At 36.7% G+C, this 22,419-nt stretch overlaps 1 protein-coding gene across 1 annotated transcript in view; it reads left to right on the forward strand.

Annotated features, from left to right (window-relative positions):
* The window catches only part of PGM5 (phosphoglucomutase 5), a 64,705-nt gene that overhangs the window by 37,151 nt on the left and 5,135 nt on the right, over positions 1-22,419 (forward strand). The window contains exons 7-10 of the mRNA XM_058173480.1: positions 2,695-2,810; positions 7,074-7,209; positions 8,372-8,555; positions 9,049-9,183. Of these exons, the coding sequence (XP_058029463.1) occupies positions 2,695-2,810; positions 7,074-7,209; positions 8,372-8,555; positions 9,049-9,183 (571 nt within the window). The remainder of the gene's footprint in view (positions 1-2,694; positions 2,811-7,073; positions 7,210-8,371; positions 8,556-9,048; positions 9,184-22,419) is intronic.

Consider the following 22,419-nt stretch of genomic DNA (forward strand, 5'->3'; position numbering starts at 1 on the left):
CTTTCTTTCTCCCTTCCCCACAAAGCAGCAGCCACTTATCTGCCTGCTGGCTTTCTCCTGCAACATTTTGCTGATTTTCCCACCGATTTTCTCCCTACAAGTTTAGGTAAAGCTGTAGACAAAGTAAATGGAAAAGCCGGCAAGAATTCTAAGGAGGAAGAAAAAGAGGGAGGGAAGGAGAAAGGAAGATGAGAGGGATTAGGAAGAGAAGGAAGGAAGGAAGGAAGGAAGGAAGGAAGGAAGGAAGGAAGGAAGGAAGGAAGGAAGGAAGGAAGGAAGGAAGGAAGGAAAATTGCTAATCTTCTAAAGAAGGATTTCTAATTAGAAAGCAGCAGAAATGGAAATAATGTCCAACTTCTTGAAGGCTTTCCCACTGGAGGAAGCCTGCAAGAAGTTAGGCATTGCTTCCATGCCCTCTGCTCCTTTTGCACTCTCGTGATCATTTTATTTCTCTGTTTAGGAAATATCTCTGAAAGGATGACCTAACAGGGCACAGGTTGCCTAATATGCCATAAAAGATGATAATATCAGTGTACAATTTTAATGTGATATTTTATACTGTAACAGCAACTTGTCTGGTCTGAGTAGTTTAACAAAGCATAGTTAATTAGATGAACCATCACATGAAAAAACTGAGACAATATATTTCTCTCTGTAGTTCCAGAGATCTTATCTAGAATTTCTGAATTAAAAAAATGTGTTTCCATCTATTCAAAAGGATAATCTATGATATTGTGAGGAGTGGGAGTGTTAGATGTCTCTGTCACAATTTTTGAATGCCACACTGGCTTGGTTCTCTAGAACATAATTTATAGGTAGTCCTTGACTTTCAACAGTTCATTTAGTGATGTTGAAGTTACAAAGGCACTGGAAAAGACACTTATGACCGTTTTTCACACTTACAACCATAGCAGCATCCCCGTGGTCACCTGATCAAAATTCAGATCTTGGCAACTGAATCATATTTATGGCCGTTGCAGTGTCCTGGGGTCATGTGATCATCTTTTGCGGCCTTCCAACAAACAAAGTCAATGGGGAAGCCAAATTCACTTAACAACCATGTTGCTAACTTAATAGCTGTAAGAAGAGTCACAAAATGGGCAAAACTCACTTAACAAATTTCTCACTTAGCAGCAGAAATTTTGGGCTCAATTCTGGTCGTAAGTTGAGGACTACCTGATAATCATCATTAAGGCAGCAGAGAGTTATTGTAAACTGGTTTGGTGCTATTTAGTGGTCAACTGGATTATTGTAACCCAGATATGGTAGCACTTGTGAAATTTATACTTATGTTTTTGTTTTATATTGTAAACATGCTGTGAAAGTAACAAAGTAAATAAAATAAAATTTTCTAAAGATACAACAAGCTATTTATTTATTCATCAAGATCAAAAAATACTCTTCTGTAAACTATGTGAATTTTTGTGTACATATGTAACAAGCAATTATAGCTATTTTGGTGTATGAAAAACATCTAAAAGTGGCAAATATTGGGTATTATTGGCATTAAATGATACCCAACAAAAAGGACTGCACACTTCATCTTAGATTAATTTGAAGACAAACTTGCTGGATTGAAATAGCTAGCTAACATTTTGAATTTCAAGTTGCACTAAATCAATGATCATAATTTTCTCTCTCAATACAGATCTTGTACCAGAGCTAATTACACATAAATTAAAGTATCTTATTTAAAGTTAAAATATTTGTACTTATTCCAAATAATACCTTGGCTGATATATATGCAATCTATAATTTGCCTTTGTGGACATATTTTATTATATCCTGATTTCTAAGGTATATGAGCAGCGTTTTTCAATTAGTTTTCATTGAAACCCTAGGTCATGATTTAAAATAAAACCCTGCTTTTTGAAATGCTAGTACTTGCAGTGGCACAACCTGGTTTTCTGATGTTGTAAACGTTATAAATCATAAATCATGAATTGTGTAATGAATTGTATAGTGAAGCAATTGTATTTTTTGCCAGAGTTTCCCGATAGCTGAAAATTATTTCAAGGATTCTTCCAGTGAAAGAGTTAGGAAAATATGTTAGAGATATTGATTATAACGAAAAGAGACATGGGGCTGGCTGCCATATCAGTTAAGATGTGTATCTGTATGTTAAAGTTGTGTGTGTGAGAGAGAGTGAATGAGAGGGAGGGAGGGAGGGAAAGAAAAAGAGAGAATCACTAAGTAAAATTTCATTGTGTTTGGTTATTCTCATTTAATGCAACTGAAAGCCTGGAAATTACCAACACACACAGAGAGACTTTATAAAGAAAAAAATTAGATAAATAAAGAAAATTTAATAAGAATTAAAATACCTGAAAGAGAAAAAAGAAAGAAAAGAAAATTTTAAAACAGGAATTACTGAAAACCTGACATCCCTTTTTACAACATCTGCTACTTTACAATATTTGTAAACATTAAATTATTTGGGGGGGAAATTTTTGAAGGAAAAAATTTCAGGGGAATACAGCATTTTGTTCTTCTAAGAAATATTTTTTTTAACTATTTAAACTTTTTAGTGCAATTGTACTAAGTGGCATGTGATAGGTTGTTATGGGCAGAACCTGAATCCAATTTTTAATCCATGGCTTTACTTAAAATGAATGCATTTAAATAATGCTGTAGCCATCTATTCAAAAAACTATAGTATATTAATAAGGTATGTTGTGTAATGCCTTTTTTTAGGGTTGCAAAATCAATGAAAGTACCTGTATATGAAACACCAGCAGGATGGAGGTTCTTCTCAAATCTGATGGATTCTGGTCGATGCTCTCTTTGTGGAGAAGAAAGTTTTGGCACTGGTAAGATTAATACTCTAAAAGCATTTCTGAATGCAGGTAGTCCTTGACTTATGACCACAAATTAGCCCAACATTTCTATTGCTAAGTGAGACATTTGTTAAGTGGATTTTGTCCCATTCTACAACCTTTCTTGCCACAATTGTTAAGTGAATCACTGCAATTGATAAGTTAGTAACCCGGTTGCTAAGTGAATCTGGCTTCCCCCATTGACTTTCAGAAGGTCGCAAAAAGAATCACGCGACCTTGGGACACAGCAATGGTCATAAATATGAACCAGTTGTAAAGCATTTAAATTCTGATCACATGATCATGAGGATGCTACAAAGATTGTAACTGAAAAAGGCTCATAAGTCACTTTTTTCAGTGCCGTTTTAACTTTGAACGATCACTAAATGAACTGTTGTAAGTTGAGAATTTCTTGTATTGTTAAACTACAGCGCCTACTCCATTTCACAACTCTAAAAGGACTATCAATTAAATTTCTGCTGAATGTATTAAACATAGAGTCAGGTCTCATATTTTCAATAGTGGCAAATATCTACCTTCACCTTCATGTTAATTGAATCTCTGTACATCAGATTAGCGTCTGTTAATTCTGAATTTTTTGAGCAAAAGCAAATACAGGATGTCTAGAAGACTTTTTTGATACAACAGAAAAAGATTTTGTTCCTATATTGGCAGCATATTGGCATTTACACCAAACAATAAAAACAACTAAATTCTATATGAAACATTTTGAAGGGTGGGAAGAACCAGTGGTGGGATTCAGCCAGTTCACACCACTTCGGGAGAATCGGTTGTTAACTTTCTGAGCAGTTTGGTGAACTGGTTGTTGGAAGAAATCAGTAGGGCAGAGAACCAGTTGTTAAATTATTTGAATCCCACCACTGGGAAGAACATTATGCATACAAATACAAATACATACAAAAACAGCAAATAAAGTGGTTAGCTCACCTGAAGAGGATGTCAGGGGATTCCATAGCGTATGAGGTATGTACAAAAAGAGGAGAAGGTCAAAGGACACGAGGCAGACTCAGAAGAAAATGGAGAGACAACATCAAAGATGCATGTAAATTAACAATGATTGAGGGCGCCAGAAGAGCAAGATCTAGAACTTTGTATCTCCCTCAACACCTGAAGTGGTAAAAGGAAGTAAAGAAGAAGAAGAGAAGAACAATAATGCATAAGTAAGCACTTAATGTTCTCCAAACCATTATAAGGCCAAAGTGAAGATAAATCGATGGTACCATCAGTGGCCAAAGCTGCCATTGCATACTTGCCTCTCAGCATCTGATGAAAATATATAAGTTGCAGCTTTTGTGTGATGAAGTTAGACATGCTTCATTGTTTTGCCCTCCACTGAATAAGTCAATGCCAATCACTACGTGCCATGAAAACTTCTATAAATAAAAATAGCTAATTCAATTTTGAGTTGGACTGCAGGATTTCTAAATGATTTCTCTCTTGCTCTCTCAGCCTACTTAAAATATGAATCAGAACAGCAACTTAACCTTATATGAACATGAAATTCTAATGTGTACTTTCTGCTCGAAATGTATGTGTGTTTTTGTTCAGTGAACTGGAATCGGTAGAAATTTAACAATGAACTCTTCCAAGGTATATTGGCATGATCAGTATTTATCCATAAAACATTCTACTTCATATTTCATCCATTTTACTTAGTACCTTTGGTATGTGTGCTTTATCTTTTTTTTTTTAAAAAAAGAATAGAATAAATAGCTATATAAAAGGAAAAAAGTGGGAAAGGATCTAGTCAATAATTATTTACAATTATCATAAAATTTAAAATTATTTCATTAATTAATTGCATAGAACTAGATTCATTAATGATACCACTTGTCATGGTGCCCAGAATAAATGCAGATAATCATGTTAAGTAAAAGAAAAGAAAAGAAAACCGAAAAGAGATAAAAAGTAGAAAAATTCCAAATTTCTTCCCAGCCTGACTTATAATTATATCAAGATTCTTATAAACAGTGCAATTACTTCTTTTTGTATGTTAATTATTTCCCTTTACCATATTCTTAATGTCTGAGCTTGCCTTGTTGTATGATACTGGAAATATAGGGGAACCATTCTTGTTTATATTTAGTAATACTCTTTTTTTTCTTTTTTTAAAAAAAGCATTTAAATTTTGATCACATGATCATGAGGATGCTACAAAGATTGTAACTGAACAAGGCTCATAAGTCACTTTTTCAGTGCCGTTTTAACTTTGAACGATCACTAAATGAACTGTTGTAAATTGAGAATTTCTTGTATTGTTAAACTACAGCGCCTACTCCATTTCACAACTCTAAAAGGACTATCAATTAAATTTCTGCTGAATGTATTAAACATAGAGTCAGGTCTCATATTTGCAATAGTGGCAAATATCTACCTTCACCTTCATGTTAATTGAATCTCTGTACATCAGATTAGCGTCTGTTAATTCTGAATTTTTTGAGCAAAAGCAAATACAGGATGTCTAGAAGACTTTTTTGATACAACAGAAAAAGATTTTGTTCCTATATTGGCAGCATATTGGCATTTACAACAAACAATAAAAACAACTAAATTCTATATGAAACATTTTGGAGGGTGGGAAGAACCAGTGGTGGGATTCAGCCAGTTCACACCACTTCAGGAGAATCGGTTGTTAACTTTCTGAGCAGTTTGGTGAACTGGTTGTTGGAAGAAATCAGTAGGGCAGAGAACCAGTTGTAAAGCATTTAAATTCTGATCACATGATCATGAGGATGCTACAAAGATTGTAACTGAAAAAGGCTCATAAGTCACTTTTTTCAGTGCCGTTTTAACTTTGAACGATCACTAAATGAACTGTTGTAAGTTGAGAATTTCTTGTATTGTTAAACTACAGCGCCTACTCCATTTCACAACTCTAAAAGGACTATCAATTAAATTTCTGCTGAATGTATTAAACATAGAGTCAGGTCTCATATTTTCAATAGTGGCAAATATCTACCTTCACCTTCATGTTAATTGAATCTCTGTACATCAGATTAGCGTCTGTTAATTCTGAATTTTTTGAGCAAAAGCAAATACAGGATGTCTAGAAGACTTTTTTGATACAACAGAAAAAGATTTTGTTCCTATATTGGCAGCATATTGGCATTTACACCAAACAATAAAAACAACTAAATTCTATATGAAACATTTTGAAGGGTGGGAAGAACCAGTGGTGGGATTCAGCCAGTTCACACCACTTCGGGAGAATCGGTTGTTAACTTTCTGAGCAGTTTGGTGAACTGGTTGTTGGAAGAAATCAGTAGGGCAGAGAACCAGTTGTAAAGCATTTAAAGAATAGAATAAATAGCTATATAAAAGGAAAAAAGTGGGAAAGGATCTAGTCAATAATTATTTACAATTATCATAAAATTTAAAATTATTTCATTAATTAAATGCATAGAACTAGATTCATTAATGATATCACTTGTCATGGTGCCCAGAATAAATGCAGATAATCATGTTAAGTAAAAGAAAAGAAAAGAAAACTGAAAAGAGAAAAAAGTAGAAAAATCAGTAAAATTACAAAATTCCAAATTTCTTCCCAGCCTGACATAATTATATCAAGATTCTTATAAACAGTGCAATTACTTCTTTTTGTATGTTAATTATTTCCCTTTACCATATTCTTAATGTCTGAGTTTGCCTTGTATGATACTGGAAATATAGTGGAACCATTCTTGTTTATATTTAGTAAAACTCTTTTTTTTCTTTTTTTGTGCTTCTAGTTAGTGTTGATTTCTGACAACTGCCTGGATTAGTCCCTGCAGTTTTCTTGGAAGCTTTCCAGAGATTGTTTGCTCTTTTTTTTACCTAGGATTAAGAAAAATGTCTGGCCCAAAGTCACCCAGTTTTGTTCTTAAGGCAGGACTAGAACTCCCAATCTCCCAGTTTTATTGCCTTTAACCATTATACCAAACCGGCCCTCTCTGGTTGTATACTATTAATTGATAAACTGTTCTTTTTTAAAATGCATGGATTTTTTAAAAAGCAATCAATAAGTGTAATAAAGGATTAGGAAGGGGGCCAGCCTGGAGAAGTTGAAGTTTGTTGTTTTACGTATGTTGCATAAGCAAAAACTATCAAATAGTCCAAATCCTAGTCCACCTTTAATATAGTTAGAATATTCTCACATGTTTGGGAAGTACAGTAATTCACTGAATAACAGCATCTCTGTTTCCAATCCAAATGAGATTATCTCTTATCATATAATATGTTTACTATTTTTTTCCATAGGATCTGACCACATCCGAGAGAAAGATGGACTTTGGGCTGTTTTAATTTGGCTCTCAATTATGGCAGCTCGAAAGCAGGGCGTGGAGGAAATTGTTCGAGATCACTGGACAAAATTTGGCCGTCACTATTATTGCAGGTGAAGAGTTATCAGCAGAATAATAGCCATTTTAATTCCGGTTTTTACAACATCTGTTTTATGCCTTTAGAAATAACAATAAAAGTAATTACAATTATGAGTGTGGGTGTGTCGAACCACAAACCATCATTTCAATTTTTGCAAAAACTACAATATTGGTTTGTACTGCAGCATGGAGAAGTGGTTATCATTATAAAGTAAACTTCTGCGTTCAGATAGAATTTGAGTGCTATTAATTTATAGGCAAGATGTGGAGTTCACTTTCAGACATTTTAAAAATGTATAACAGCATATTCCAAAAAAATCAAAACCGGACAATATTGGTATTCTAAAGCTAAAAAAATATTAAGAATGCTGAAAATGTTTTACCGTGTATTATTTAATGTCATTGAACTTTTATTTGCATTTTATTATAAAAGGAAAGTCATAAAATAGACAAACGTTGTCCCATAATTATAACATTAATGTTGTAGTAGTGTCATTTATACCAGGACTGTCCAATTTTGGCAACTTTAAAACTGTGGTCTTCAACTCCCAGAATTGTATGGCTGGCTGAGGAATTCTGGAAGATGAAGTCCACAAGTCTTAAAGTTTGCCAAGGTTGGACATCCCTGGTTTATGCCATCATACCTGGAACCATAGATCTGGTAAAATCAGTGGGATGTGTCAGCTGGCAGTATAAAAATAATAGATGGATATGAATTTCCCATACTTTTCCAAACTAGCAAATGCCTAGCTAGACAAGGACTACAGCAGGTGTCCAACAGAACCAGATTCAGACCCAGGTGTTAGAAGAGATTTAAAATTGTCCTGTTTGTATTGTATTTGTGACATGGTAACCACTCTTCACAACATCCTTACACCTTCCCAAGATCAGACTTTTCTCCAAACCTCTGGCCTTTCACAAGGCACTAAAACCTGACTTTGCCATCAAAATTGGAGCCTTGATAGTGTAAGCGAGCTGTTTCTCAGCTGAATTATTGTGGAAAGCTTGGTTGCTACTTCTTATGTATTTTTGAGTTTAATGACTGGTTTTGTTTCCTGTTTCTATTCTATTTTAACTGTCACCTGCCAAGTCATATACATGCAACTGTAACAGATTTCACAAGTAAATAATATATATTAACTTTTCACATATTTCTTCTCTTTTTTGCAATACAAGATTTGATTATGAAGCCCTGGATCCTAGAATGGCATACTACATAATGAGAGACCTGGAAGCCTTGATCACTGACAAATCTTTCATTAATCAACAGTTTGCTGTTGGAAATAATGTTTACACTGTGCAGAAAGCAACTAACTTTGAATACGTGGATCCCGTAGATGGCACTGTGACCAAAAGACAGGTATGTCCAGGAGATTTTTTTTTTCACATAACATGACATCATTGAAAGAGAAATAATTGGTAAGAACCAGGCCAAGACTAAGGAAGATAATTGAGAATTTGAATAATTTTTCCCTTTTGCTTTGTCCTTCACTGCCAGCAGCAACAATTAGATTTGAGTGGATTCCAAACATAGCAATTGGGAAGTGGAATAGAAATGTGCATTATTTTTAACTTTTGCTATTACAAACATGACAATTTTAATAATGGAAAATATCTCCAAAGTCCAAATAGTAAGCATAACACAAATCATTTCTATTTTAATTAGCAGACAAGCCAAACAATTCCAATTGTACAGATATATAGAATAAGGTCGAAAATTATGTCCTTCTGTTGAATAAGAAAATCAGTTATTGTTGCAAATGAACTCTTAGATGCTACAGTATAGTAACATTTACATTATTGTTCTCAAGAATTCTGTTTCCATACTTATACTATATTTATTTGCTCTACAGGGGTTGAGGATTATATTCACTGATGCTTCCAGACTCATCTTTAGATTAAGTGCTTCTAGCCATGTGCGTGCCACCCTTAGAATCTATGCGGAGAGCTATGAAAAAGATCCCAGCAAACATGAGAGGGAGCCACAGGTAAACAGAGATAAATTACTTTTACACTTCCAAGAAAAAGATATTTTATATATCAGAGGTCCCCAACCTTTGTGGCTTGGCAGCCCTGCTTGGGGAATGGGGAGGAGAGCAGTGTCCATGCACATGCACACGCAGCTCGACTACAAGTGGAGCTGTGTGTGCATGAGCATGTACTGCGGCCTTCTGCTCGCATGAGTTGAGCTGCACATGCGCATGTGCTGGTCCACCGCTTATGCGGCCCGGTTGCAAATAGGACACGGCCCAGTAATGGGCTATGGCCCGGGGGTTGGGGACCCCTGGTGTATATGGTTAAGAGATTCAAAGGAAACTAAGATATATGATAGACTTCCCCCGCTGGTTGGCCTTCATTTATATCTGGAGACCACTTCTGTTCATGGGACGTGGTAGGGGCAGGGGTACAGCTAGGTCTGACCAGAGACATCATACCTTTCAACTCTTACATGTATTAACTGAAATCACTTCAAACTGGAGGAAAACCCTGAATATCTGCATGTTTTGTAAGCAGATAGTAGATCGATACAGTTTCATTCTTAACTATGTAATGAAGTTCACGTGGCCAGACATTGTAACAATACAAATCGTACAACATATACCCTTGGCAAGAGTGTTTTAAGTAATAGACTGCTTTACAGGATGTATAAGTTTGGAATTAATCATGGGTAGCAAAGCAGAATTGACAAAGGTGGGGGGAGTTTTTCAAACTTTTTAAAAATTCTAAAAATGCTGTCCCTCCTGCCCTCCCCCCAAAAAAACAAAAAAAAACCCCTTCTCACTAGAAAGAGAATTTTCAGAAAGATCACAAAGTATTGAAAATTCTACATGTTGTTTCTGGTCCCACTTTTACCTCTGTCTCTTGTTCTTTCTTATTTCAAAATGCTGTTTACTGCAATCACATCTCGCATCACATCTCTCCTTGGCTGAGGTCACCAATGCTATGCCAAGGTTTTAAACCATGAATTTAAATCATAAATCTAGTAATTTATTTCTTTATTTTATTTTGTCATATTGTTATGACCACCCATCCCACAAACAAGTTACTCCAAACTTTCTTCGGGTTTCATTTTGAGTCTTTATATATATTACAGGCTCTGTACTCTTATGCTATCTCATGGTTCAAGGATAAGCATTGGCAAGTACAAAACTTTCCATGGTTGAAATTCAGTAATTCCTGCATTTCTTTACATCATCTAAATAAGATTGCAAGTCTAAGCAAATTTATTTGAAGCGCAAGAGTTGCATTTCCAAATAAATAAATCAGGCTATGAAACACTGATTTTAAAAGAATAGATTTCATCTGCTCTGCCTGTTCCTTAAAGCAGAACTTAAGAAAGCTTGTCCTGCCATGCCTAAAAAGATTGCAACTCAAAAGGAAAGATCAAATTGTTTTTAATGAGAGTATCTTTGCCGGGGCGGGGGGGGGGGGCGGTTTGCCTATTTCTTTCTATAAAACTACTTTTATGTGCACCATACATAGCTCTATTCATAGAAGAAAAGAAGGAAGCTTAAGTTCATAAATCTATTAAGATTTATGATCAGAGACCTTATTTCTCCCTTTCTCTTTTACTTTACTTTCATAAATCTGAATTAAAATTCAACATTTTTAACATAGCTTGCTGTTAAGCTAATTTGTCTGGAGAATTAGTTTCCTAATGTATTCCAGTAATTTGCTGCAGTAATACTGCAGTTGGGAAATACATCCGAGCAACTTTTGGATTCCTTGTAAGGAAGAAATGCGAAGCTGCTGGAGAGTTCTTTTTTGTATTTATAAACAAAAACTGTTCTGTACTAAAGAGGAGTTAAAGGCTAAAGGAGTGCTTCAGCAGAATGCAGCCAGCTTCTCCAGATTCATACTTGCTGTCAATTTTGCCTCATTGGGAACGTTCGCTAGATGGGCTTTCCCGAGAGAGGAGAATGAAGTGCAGTATCTTAATTATCAGAGGGATGAGACTAACATGTGCAATTAAAAATTAGGGTTCAGCCTTGCATTCAGGATGGCTATCACAGCTGCAGAATAACCTTGCCTCTCTGTAGGAAAAGTATTTGAGATCGTCAAAATTATCAAGTTATCCAATCCAGCTTTTTTTTTTCAGAGGGAAAGTGAATCTGAGATGATGGGATGTTTTGCTAGAGATCCATTAAGAACAAAGCGCCAATAGTTTTATTTCTTTCCCCCCCACTTTTCTATTTGGAAAAAAAAAAAAACTTTTACTGCTGTTTTTATCAATAGGAAAAATAAATTGGGAAAACAAGCGAGTGCATAAAAACCAGAAAAGGAGAACATATAAGCATAGCCTTCCTACGTTTTTCCCTCTGACTCTTAAGCCATTGGGGGCTGCCCGCTCTCTTGTCTCATTTTTTCCTAGCCATCATCTCTTCCCCTTGACCCCAAAGGTCATTCTCATTTACTAATACATGTTGTAACATCTTGAAACAGTGATTTAAAAACAAACAAACAAGCAACAATGTCTGCCCATAGGCGTTGTGGATATCTGTTCCAGCTTTTGGCCCATAACTAAGAATAGTGAGATGGGGAATCTTCCCCAAGTAATGTTTTGCTGCAGTTGCTAGAATAACCAGCTATTTTCCTTCATGTGTGAAATAGCATGACTTGGGTTATTTTGTGCCTAGCGAGTGCAATAATGGATATACTTTTTGGAGAAAAATTAATCTCCAGCTGATACCCAGATAATTTACTAGAATAGACAGTGCAATCGGACTACAAGTGATTCTTAAACATTGCATTATGTCAAAATGAGATTTACTGGTTTTTGCTTTACCTGAATTCACCAATGGTTGCAGAAATAAGCTATCATTGAGTCATAAGTGATCTGCAGACCATTTTTCATGGCATCCAGTATCCCCCAACATTGAGTTGGCAGAAATTGTTTGTAATGAGAGTATATCTTGGGGGGGGGGCGGTTTGCCTATTTCTTTCTATAAAACTACTTTTATGTGCACCATACATAGCTCTTTTCTTTTCATAGAAAAGAAGGAAACTTAAGTTTATAAATCTAATTTGCCAATTGCAGCAGCAACATTTTTCATTAAACAAAAAGCCAGAAAGAACAAACAAACAAATAACGTACAGGAGTTGTTTTAGCCTCCAGCAGAAAGTCCTGATTTCCTCATCACAAACTCTACAACCCTTAAAAGCTGAGAAGGTGTTTTACAATGTGTGTCTCCTAGCCACAAAGTGGGTTGCTCATCCCTGAACTGTGTGAGTTAGCTTTTTTCCCCAGCAATCTGTAGTTAAAAATCTTTGCTTACCATTATGGGTGAATTTAGACTGTATATGAAATTTATTTTTATTTTTCTTATTATTAATCTCCTTTACTCCTTCATTTCCCTGTCATCAATATTTCTGTAAATTTACCATTCATTGCCATATCTTGTACTTAAACATCATGATATTTAAGAGAGTTGTTTTTCAATGTGGGCAGGGTATAAGTCACTTGGAGATGCGTCATGGAAAGAAATAAGACTTTATGTAGTGATTTCCTTTCCGGACAGATCTGAGGGAACCTGCAGTGCATTTATAATAGCCTTTTCTGAAACACATGCAGGAGTCATACTTCCTGTCCACTGGCAACTGAGACCATGTATTTTACAAGTTTTATTTTTTTAAGTATTTTGAGATAACCTAGAAAACAATAGGGAATGTTCTGCCAATAAAATACCTAATTATTTGAGATATTTTGACCCACCTAATTCAGACGAAAGGGAGGCCCTTCTGCAAAAAAGATTGGATACTTGTAATCATTCAGACCAGAATAAGTAGAAGTTATGAGGTAAAAAGTGGGGAGCGCTGTGATTTTACCATATCCAAAAACACTGTGCCATTAAAGCTGTCAACTTTCTCAAATAACTCTGTGTCTGGGATTTTGGCAGCATCTTCTATGCAGGAATTTTTTTAAAAAAAGATTTTTTCCTATCATTTCCTCTTTGATAGAAAAGGCTTCATCTATGACAATTTGGAATTAGCTTCTGTTAAATACAAAGGGTAAGAGCAGGTATTGTTAGTTGCAACTCTGTCTTATAGATTACTGAGCAATAATTGTGTTTCAGTTGCCATTTTCAATGAATGATTTGAAATTAATGTACCGAATATGTGCTTTCCATAAAATATGGTGCATATCTCAAGATATTTAACTTTTACCCAGCAGAGCACGATTGATAAAGGTAGATCCTATAGAATCATTTTGAGAAAGAAAAACACCCCAAGAAAGACTACATAGGTCCCTATATGTTGTAATTTTGAGGTATGCTTATGTACATACTTATAAATTCAAAATTAAATTACAATGGAGTTTTGTTTAAAACAAGAACAGTGTTTTTAGAAATATTTGTTTCAAAAGGAAGGACAAGAAGCGATGGATGGAAACTAATCAATGAGAGAAAACCAACCTAGAACTAAGGAGAAAATTCCTCACAATTAGAACAATATATCAGTGGAACGACTTGCCTCCAGAAGTTGTGAATGCTCCAACCCTGGAAATTTGAAAGAAGAGATTAGACAACCATTTGTCTGAAATGGTATAGGGCTTCCTGCCTGAGCAGGGGGTTGGACTAGAAGACCTCCGGGTCCCTTTCAACTCTGTTCTTCTGTTAAAAAATAGAATTATACAACAAAATTACTATGCATTGTAGCATAGTAATTACAATTATTAATCGATTTCCCTTTGTTCTGCAATATAGCCTTTTTGCTTTCTCTTTATTTTCCATTGACCTCTTGGTTGCTTAAGCAGCATTTTAAAAAAAGACAAATTGCACTGTTTTATCAATGGCAGCAAGAACAGTGATCCATTCCAGCACAGTAAAAAAGTTATTAGGTATATTTTATTATCGATGGAGTCCACACGAGTACAGTTATATCAAAAGTGGGGAAATATTCAATGAGATAAACAAAACCTGGTCAAAATGCAAAGATAATTAATGTTACCTACATAGAAAACAGTCTCTGAAATTAGTTTCGAATCACACTCAGAAACACAATGCATCTACATGAGAAACTTTAAGCATCATGAATGCAGTATGTACAAAACAAATATTTCAAATGTTTGATGTTTATTCTCTGGATCCACTACTACCTGAACATAAATAATTCAACCATCCCAAATAATATTTTCCCCCCCCCAAATCTCTTTTACAACTACCAGTATTAGTTTTCATGGACAAACCAAGCTCATATATTACTTTTTTTTAGTTTAAAACATATTTTTCCTAAAAATAACTTTCAGGTGACTAATTTTAGTAGTGTAAAAAAAATCTGATTGGTTTGCATTGTGAAGAAATTTTGGACAGAAGGGAATTAACTAAAAAAAGAAGAAGGACCACCTAAGTTCTGACTCTCAACTTTGGTTAGAGCTATTGTGCTTTATTCCTTCCAATTTTTGAAAGCTGAAGACAATCAGTGCTTTCGTCCAAAAAGCCATTGTTTATCCCAGGGGTGTCAAACTCGATTTCGTTTCATCAGGATTGTGTTTGACCTTGGGGAGCGGTGGGAAAATGGCCAGGGTGGATGTTGCCAACTCAACGTCACTCCTGTCAGGGGCTCCTGTAGTGGCCCGAGCACTCTGCCAGTGAAAAATCCCAAAATCTTCAACCAAAAACTGTCTACTATTGACCTCACCCCATTCCTAAGAGGACTATAAGGGACATGCATAAGAGCACAAAAGTGCCTACCGTTTCTGTCCTATTGTTCCCTTCATTATATTAAATTAATATAGCTGATGCATATTCTTTACTTATATATATATATATTCTTCATGATATGTTTTTTTTTATGACAATGTTTGTGTATACTGTTGTGACAAAATGAAATAAAAAAAAAACGGGCTCCCAGGCTCTGTTTTCAGTTGCCACGGTTCCTGCAACCCTCTGCCAGTGAAAACGGAGCTCGGGAGGGACATGTGCATCCCACCTGAGCTCCATTTTCACTGGCAGAGGGTTGTAGGAGGCTGTGGCAGCCGAAAACGGAGCTCGAGAGCCCGTTTTTGCTGGCAGAAGCACTGCGCGCCGCTTCTTCACTGTTTCCAGACGGCCCCGCAGGCCAGATCTAAGTACCCCTTGGGCCGCATCCAGCCTCCAGGCCTTGAGCTTAACACCCCTGGTTTAGCCAGTACCTTGTCTAAGGTGTTCTCGATCCTGGAGCAGAAAGTCTTTCCACGCAAAAAGGAAGTGAAATCAATTAGTAAGGAGGAAACTAAAATAAAATTTATAAACTTCAAGAAACTTATACCTGTTCATCTCCTACATTTAGAAGAGAAGGTGAAACTGAGAGGTCAAGTTAACCTGACTGTAATTCTGCCACTTTTTTTAAGATGCAATGAAAAGGTTAGGGCTGATTTTGTTTCCTGCAAAAAAAAATATGCCATGGCTAACCTTCTGTGGATCTGAAGTTGAAAAAGGCTGAGCTGAAAATGCTTGAAAACCCTGCCTTAAAAATTCTGCGTTTAATATTCAGAAATCTGGAAGAAGGACGAGGCGGGCGTTCTTTCCAGTGGGGAAACAGATGGCTCTCAACCTCAGCCGAGTTTCACTACTACAAAATGAAATTCTGTCCTCCCCCCAAAGGCATTTGTATAACATCGCAGTTGAGTCATGAGTTTAGCTGCCAAATTCATCTGCCCTCATGGGATGGTTGGTGTCTACAGCTGCTTTTGAACGAACACAATTTATAGTGACCGTAGTTAAGTTTATGGCGAACATATGGGATGGTTATGTAAATTACAAGATGATTTTGCAGTGTGAAAGATCAAATGATTTAATCAGAAAAGCAAATTCACTTCTCAAATTTGAACATGGCTAAAATGAAAGGCATCAATATACAGAGTATATAATTCCAATAAGGTTTTATTTTCCCTTTAATCCACGGCCTTCATGAAATTCACAGTCACTGTACAGGCCAGGAGTATCAAACTGGCGGCCTGCGGGCCGTATGCATCATGTGCAGGCCACACTCATCCTAGCTCTGCAAAGGAGGAAAACGTCGTGAAACATCACGTGATAGCAAAGTGACACCGTGAGTTTGACACCCAAGATTTAATAGTGCCTTATATCACAAAGGCAAAAGACACATTTTACTTTTTGGAGATTTTTGCTCAGTTTTCATTTACAGATTTGATAGAAGTTACTGTCTGGCGCAGTAGACAAGGCAACTGTTTTACCACAGAAATGTTGTGGGGAATAAGCTATGGGGAATGTTATGGGGAATAAGCTATGGGGGAATGTTATGGGGAATAAGCTAAAACCTGAACTCTAGATGACTTTGAGGTATTTGGTGATACATTGGTGGATGACAATCCTATGGCCATTCGTAGTGCTCTCCAGGATGCTAGGAGCTGTAGTCCTCCTGGACTGGCAGACTTCAAGATGTAAAAGTCTGGCAGACTTCAAGTTGTAAAAGTCTTCTCCTTGTCACCCATGGAGATTGGTCTTCTAGATGTTGTTGAACTGTAACTCTTAGATGTTCGTGTCATGCAGTAGTCTTTGCTTAATGATTGGTTGCTTAGTGATCATTCAAAATTACAGACTTCCCCCAAAAAGTTACAATCTGATTTTGAAGTTCTAATGGCTTACAAACTCACCCACCCCTGGATCATATGATTACATTTTGGGTGCTTGGCAGCTGTTGTATTTATTATTTATTTTATTTTATTATTATTTTATTAGATTTATAAACCGCCCTTCTCCCGAAGGACTCAGGGCGGTGTACAGCCAAGATAAAAAGAGACAATATACAATTAAAAAATAAATTAAAAAACTTATTACACAGTGTGGCCGAAATTAAAATAATTAACATCTAAAAACCCCAGTTAAAACTAAAAATTTAAAATTATAAACTAAACGATTAAGAAAGCCCCGCACGAACAAACAAATATGTTTTCAGTTCGTGGCGAAAAGTCCGAAGGTCAGGTATTTGTCGTAAACCAGGGGGAAGTTCGTTCCAAAGAGTAGGGGCCCCCACAGAGAAGGATCTTCCCCTGGGGGCCGCCAGCCGACATTGTCTGGCGGACGGCACCCTGAGAAGGCCCTCTCTATGGGAGCGTACGGGTCGGTGGGAGGCATGAGGTAACAGCAGGCGGTCCCGTAAGTACCCAGGTCCCAAGCCATGGAGCGCTTTAAAGGTGGTAACCAAAACCTTGAAATGCACCCGAAAGGCAACAGGAAGCCACTTGCCATATCCCCAGTGGTGGGTTTCAAATTTTTTTACTACTGGTACTGTGGGTGTGGCTTGGTGGGCATGGTATGGCTTGGTGGGTGTGGCAGGGGAAGGATACTGTAAAATCTCCATTCCCTCCCCAATCCAGGGGAAGGTTACTGCAAAATCCCCATTTCCTCCTGATCAGCTGGGACTTGGGAGGCAGAGAATAGATGGGGGCAGGGCCAATCAGAATTTTTACTACTGGTTCTCCGAACTACTCAAAATTTCCACTATTGGTTCTCCAGAACTGGTCAGAACTTGCTGAAACCCACCTCTGCATATCCCAGGGTCAAATGACCATGATTTTTTACGTTTTTTTTAACCAGTTTCCAGTGTTTACTTCTAGTTTTGGCCAAAAACAATTCCACTGAATAAAAGGAATTTACTTGACAACCATTGCACACACTTAACAACCAATGCAGAAGAGGTTGTTAAATCAGACACGGTCACATTGTGACTGGCTTAATGACTGCAAGAATTTACGAATATCATTCCAGGCTCAATTACAATTGTACATTGAGGATTATCTATATAATGAGATCATTACTGAACATCATATGGAAGGCTTCAGGCTCCTAGTCTATCATGGCCTATATGCTTGAGTTTAGGTAAGCCAATTGAATTTGGTGCTTTTATGTCTCTCCAATTACAGGTTAAATATATGTATATCACACGCTTATTACATAACTAATATTAATAGATTATTAATGTGCCATCCGAAGGAAGAACATGGTTCAAAGCACTTAAGGCAAAATGCTTTGTCCATAGTTCTTCCCCAAGATTAGATATACGTAAGTTAATTTACTTATTTCATCCGGTCTTGTTATAATATCTGCCTCCAGATACTAAACTTGGCTTTGTAATTATATTTCTCCTGGCCTTTTAACACAAACTCAGGAATCTTAAGTGGAACCCAGATGGGCTGATCACCTGGGTATTTTTGATCCTGAGAGGCAGAAAATATGAGATGGGTAGAACAAAAGATTCCTCAAATCAAGCCATTGTTTTAACACAGGGGTCTCCAACCTTGGTCCCTTTAAGACTTGTGGACTTCAACTCCCAGAATTCCTCAGCCAGCTTTGCTTTGCTGGCTTTGCTGGCTGAGGGACTCTGGGAGTTGAAGTCCACAAATCTTAAAGGGACCAAGGTTGGAGACCCCTGTTTTAACATATCAATGTTAAAATATTGGCTACTCTAGAAGTTGCTGGGATACCAGACCAAATACCTGCTTACCACAAACCATAATTTTGTGAACAAAACCTTTATTTCACTTTATAACTGGAATAACAAGCAGTCTGAGTACAACAGAATTGGAAATCATGTGTATCATTCTTGATAATTAGTTGAAAAAGTGCCCCTGCTTGTCATATTACTATTCAACAGCCATAACCTTTGCATGGCTTTTATTAGATAGTTATAATAAATTGAACCTTGAACTTCTATGTACTCTTATAATTTGATTTTATTTCTTTATCAACTGAAACTATGACTGTGCTAAATTCATTTGTATCATGTGGTTCCCAACTAGCTGCAGATGAAAAGGTGAACAGAATAATAAAATAATTATTGCACATTTCAAATCAATATCTGAACTATTTTTAGATATAATTTGTTGTACTTGACTGGATTATATATTTACAAACTTATATTTCCGTCCTTTATTTATAGATAAGAGATGAGATATGGCCAGAAGAGGTAATTTGTTGTACTTTAAGAGAGGGTGATAAGTTAACAAATTGTTTAGACTTGTTCCAAGGAAGGGGGAAGTCATTTCTTTATATATTTCTTTTCTTTTACTGTGTTCTTATTCTTTCTTTTTTACTTTTATTTCTCTGCATTTGCTATCTTTTTTTATTGTTTTAGCCAGAGGTGGGATTCACTTACCTTCCCTACTGGTTGGCAAATGTGAGTGTGTGCTTCACTTCTGCGCATGTGCATGGCCTTCTGCTCATGCGCAGTAGTTGGGTGGACGGAGCCTCCTGTAGTCGCCGCTACCGGTTTGCACGATCCAGAAAGAACCGGTTGAATCTCTGGTTTTAGTGGGTTTTTTTTAATTTCTATTAGTTTTATCTTTGTAATTGTAATGTTTAATAAAAAAAATACGTTTGTTCTTACTTTATGCAAGAAGAGTCAGATAGTAGCATTTAAAACTGTCTTAGCAGAACATTCCTGAATAATATTTTCCTAGCAACAGCAATTTTGCTATGGAAAAGTTGGTGGCTTATGAAAAAATGTTGTTTGGCTCTGGAAGAACAATAACAAGAGGGGTTTTGGCAGCATATGGAAAAAAAGTAAAGATGGCAGCTGTGGTAGTGCAATCAATGCCCAATACCCCGTTTGATATGTGTAGCAGGCATAAAATCAGGTAGACCTTCAATTGTATGATCATGGCTGCCATGTTGACTTTTTTTTAAACACCCCTTAGCAACAGGAAGCTTTTCCATTTCCTCTTACACAAGATAGTGTCACTCAGCTATCGGTGTTTTCTACAGTGTAACCATATGCACAATCTGAAACAAAGAAAGTGTTCCTTTCTTTAAAAAAAAAGTACTATAAAAATCAGTTCCAGCTAGTGAGGAAAGACATCAAACACATTTGGAGAACCCAGGTAGGAAAATACTGTTTTGGCAGAAACAGATATGAAGACCCAAACTTCTTTTTTTATTTAGTGAAATAGAGGTGATATAATTTGCATGATTAATAAAATAAGATTCTTGATAAATAGTAACAGCACCATTGGTTATATTCTTTGGAATGTCCCATAACATTAACGAAACACCTAGCTAGATCTCTGCTATTTTGCCCCTTAACAAGGAGGCAGGAGTAATCGTATATTTCGAAGTAAAGTCACCTTGCTTTAAGTCCATGATGGCGAACCTATGGCATGTGTGCCACAGGTGGCATGCGGAGCCCTCTGCAGGCACGCGAGCTGTTGCCCAGCTCAGCTCCACCACGCATGTGTGCACATCTCCCCCTGGCCAGCTGATTTTCAGATCTCTGGCGTGGGGGCGGGGAGCATGTGGGAGACGCACAAGCATGCACAGGGGGGTCACATGGGGATGTGCGTGCATGTACAGGGGAGCATGGGGGGGTTGCATGTGCAGGGGCGGGGCACACAAGGGGCATTGCATTATGGGTGTGGGCACACGCTCCCCACGCTTTTGGCCCACAACAGTAAAAAGTAAGCCATCACTGCCTTAAGTGAATCCTTGTGATCTACCTGGCAAGAATCGTCTCAATTCACAAGTAGTGCCATTTCACATACAGAATCCAGCAAGTGTGTTTATTCTCCATTTACATTCTGTGAATTTTCAGAACAGTGCGTGCAAAAAATGCATTGCTTGATAATGCATACTGCAAAGTGCAAGTGGCTGTAAGGTGAAGTACAGCATAAATCCAGTTGCCCCCTGAAACAAAAGGAGAAAAAAATATGGTTCTTTTTAATGAAATGTACTCTGGCAGTAGCTGTCCTGACGCATCTTAGCTAGAAACCTCCAAGAATGCAGGAGAAGGCACTATTTTACATTGCAATAACTGATGATTGATGGGTTATCCATTCAGTGTTCTCTAACTCTTTTATGGGCCAGGTCTCTCCACATCTACCTATCTTGCATTACTTCTTTGAGTTTTCCTATGCTCTGGCTGCTGTCAGCTTTGATGGTGCACTAATTGAGCATTGTTCAGACCTGAAGCAGCCATAGGATGATGTAAAATTGGATGGCAATTTTGTTTTTCTAAAGTGCTGAGTAAATTATTGAGGAGAGAAGGGAAGAGTGGGGTGATTGGAGAGAGCAGGTGAATCATGAGTGAAATGGCTGGCAGAGGTGGTCCTGGGTTGACGGGTAGAGATTAGAAAACTAGATGGTTAGCAGAAGAGAAATTAGTGAACTGAACAGAAATACACTGAGGGCAGGATCTGTACAGGTGATTCAGTTGAAGAACATTAATTTTAGAAAAAATTAGCTAACTTCAGTTAAACAAGTATTTTATTGAAGCAAAAATGGAGTTTGCATTTTGGACTATGGTCATAGTTTTGCCTTGTACTCTGTTCCATCCGTCTTTCTGTCTGTCTGTCCTCTATCTTATCTATCCATCTACTTATCTATTACCAGTTTCCCCTTCTTCCTTGCATGAAGATGATGCTTAGAGACTAAGCCGACATTTTAAGATAGAATCCTCAATAATTTCTCAAAAATTGAAAGACCAACCCCATTCATGCTCAGCATTATTATTATTTTCTAATGAATGTATAATTAACTACTCTACTCCTGGATTTTTACAGGACCAAATTCCCATTTGATCCCTTATAAGAAAAATAACCTGTCCTGAGCCTCGTAGTGCTTGTGGCTCTGAGATATCTTAGAAAGCACATTGTTTTTGTAATATTAAGTTACAGATATAAGAGTACTGGAAAAAAAGCAAGTTATAAAGAAAGATAAATAGTTATTTATCTATTAAATAGATATGTGATGGGCTGGAAAGAAATATCTAGTTATCTTCCTAGCTCATCGCGTATCAGTTTTTTAGTTGATCGTTTTCATTTTTCAGAAAAAAGGTATGCAGAGTTTTGCTGGGAGCAGAAGAGAATAACATTTCAGATATATATTAAAACAACATGTCCTCCACCCTTAAAATGATGTCACTTTTTGTGTAACAAATCTTCGAATTACTTGAATCGCATACAATTAAAAATGCAATGAATTAAACAAGTTCCTATTTTCATAATGCATTGTATTATAGAGCAGTGTTTAGGCTAATATAAATGATTCCTGTCTTATTTATGATAAGCTGATTGATTTCAGCCAAAAACTTTCTGGGTTTTCAGTTTAAAAGGGACGTTTCTAAAACCATTATGTGATTTTCTCACACATAAAAAGTTCAGCTAGTTAGTACAGGAACATTAAAATCATATCAAAGTTGTGATATAGAATTTGTGGGATTTGTTTGTTGGGTTAGACTTGGTGTTAGTACAGTATTGATTTTTTTAATCAATGGATAAGAGTGAAATATTA

This window comes from Ahaetulla prasina, chromosome 2 (assembly GCF_028640845.1).
Source record: "Ahaetulla prasina isolate Xishuangbanna chromosome 2, ASM2864084v1, whole genome shotgun sequence".
Taxonomy (NCBI): domain Eukaryota; kingdom Metazoa; phylum Chordata; class Lepidosauria; order Squamata; family Colubridae; genus Ahaetulla; species Ahaetulla prasina.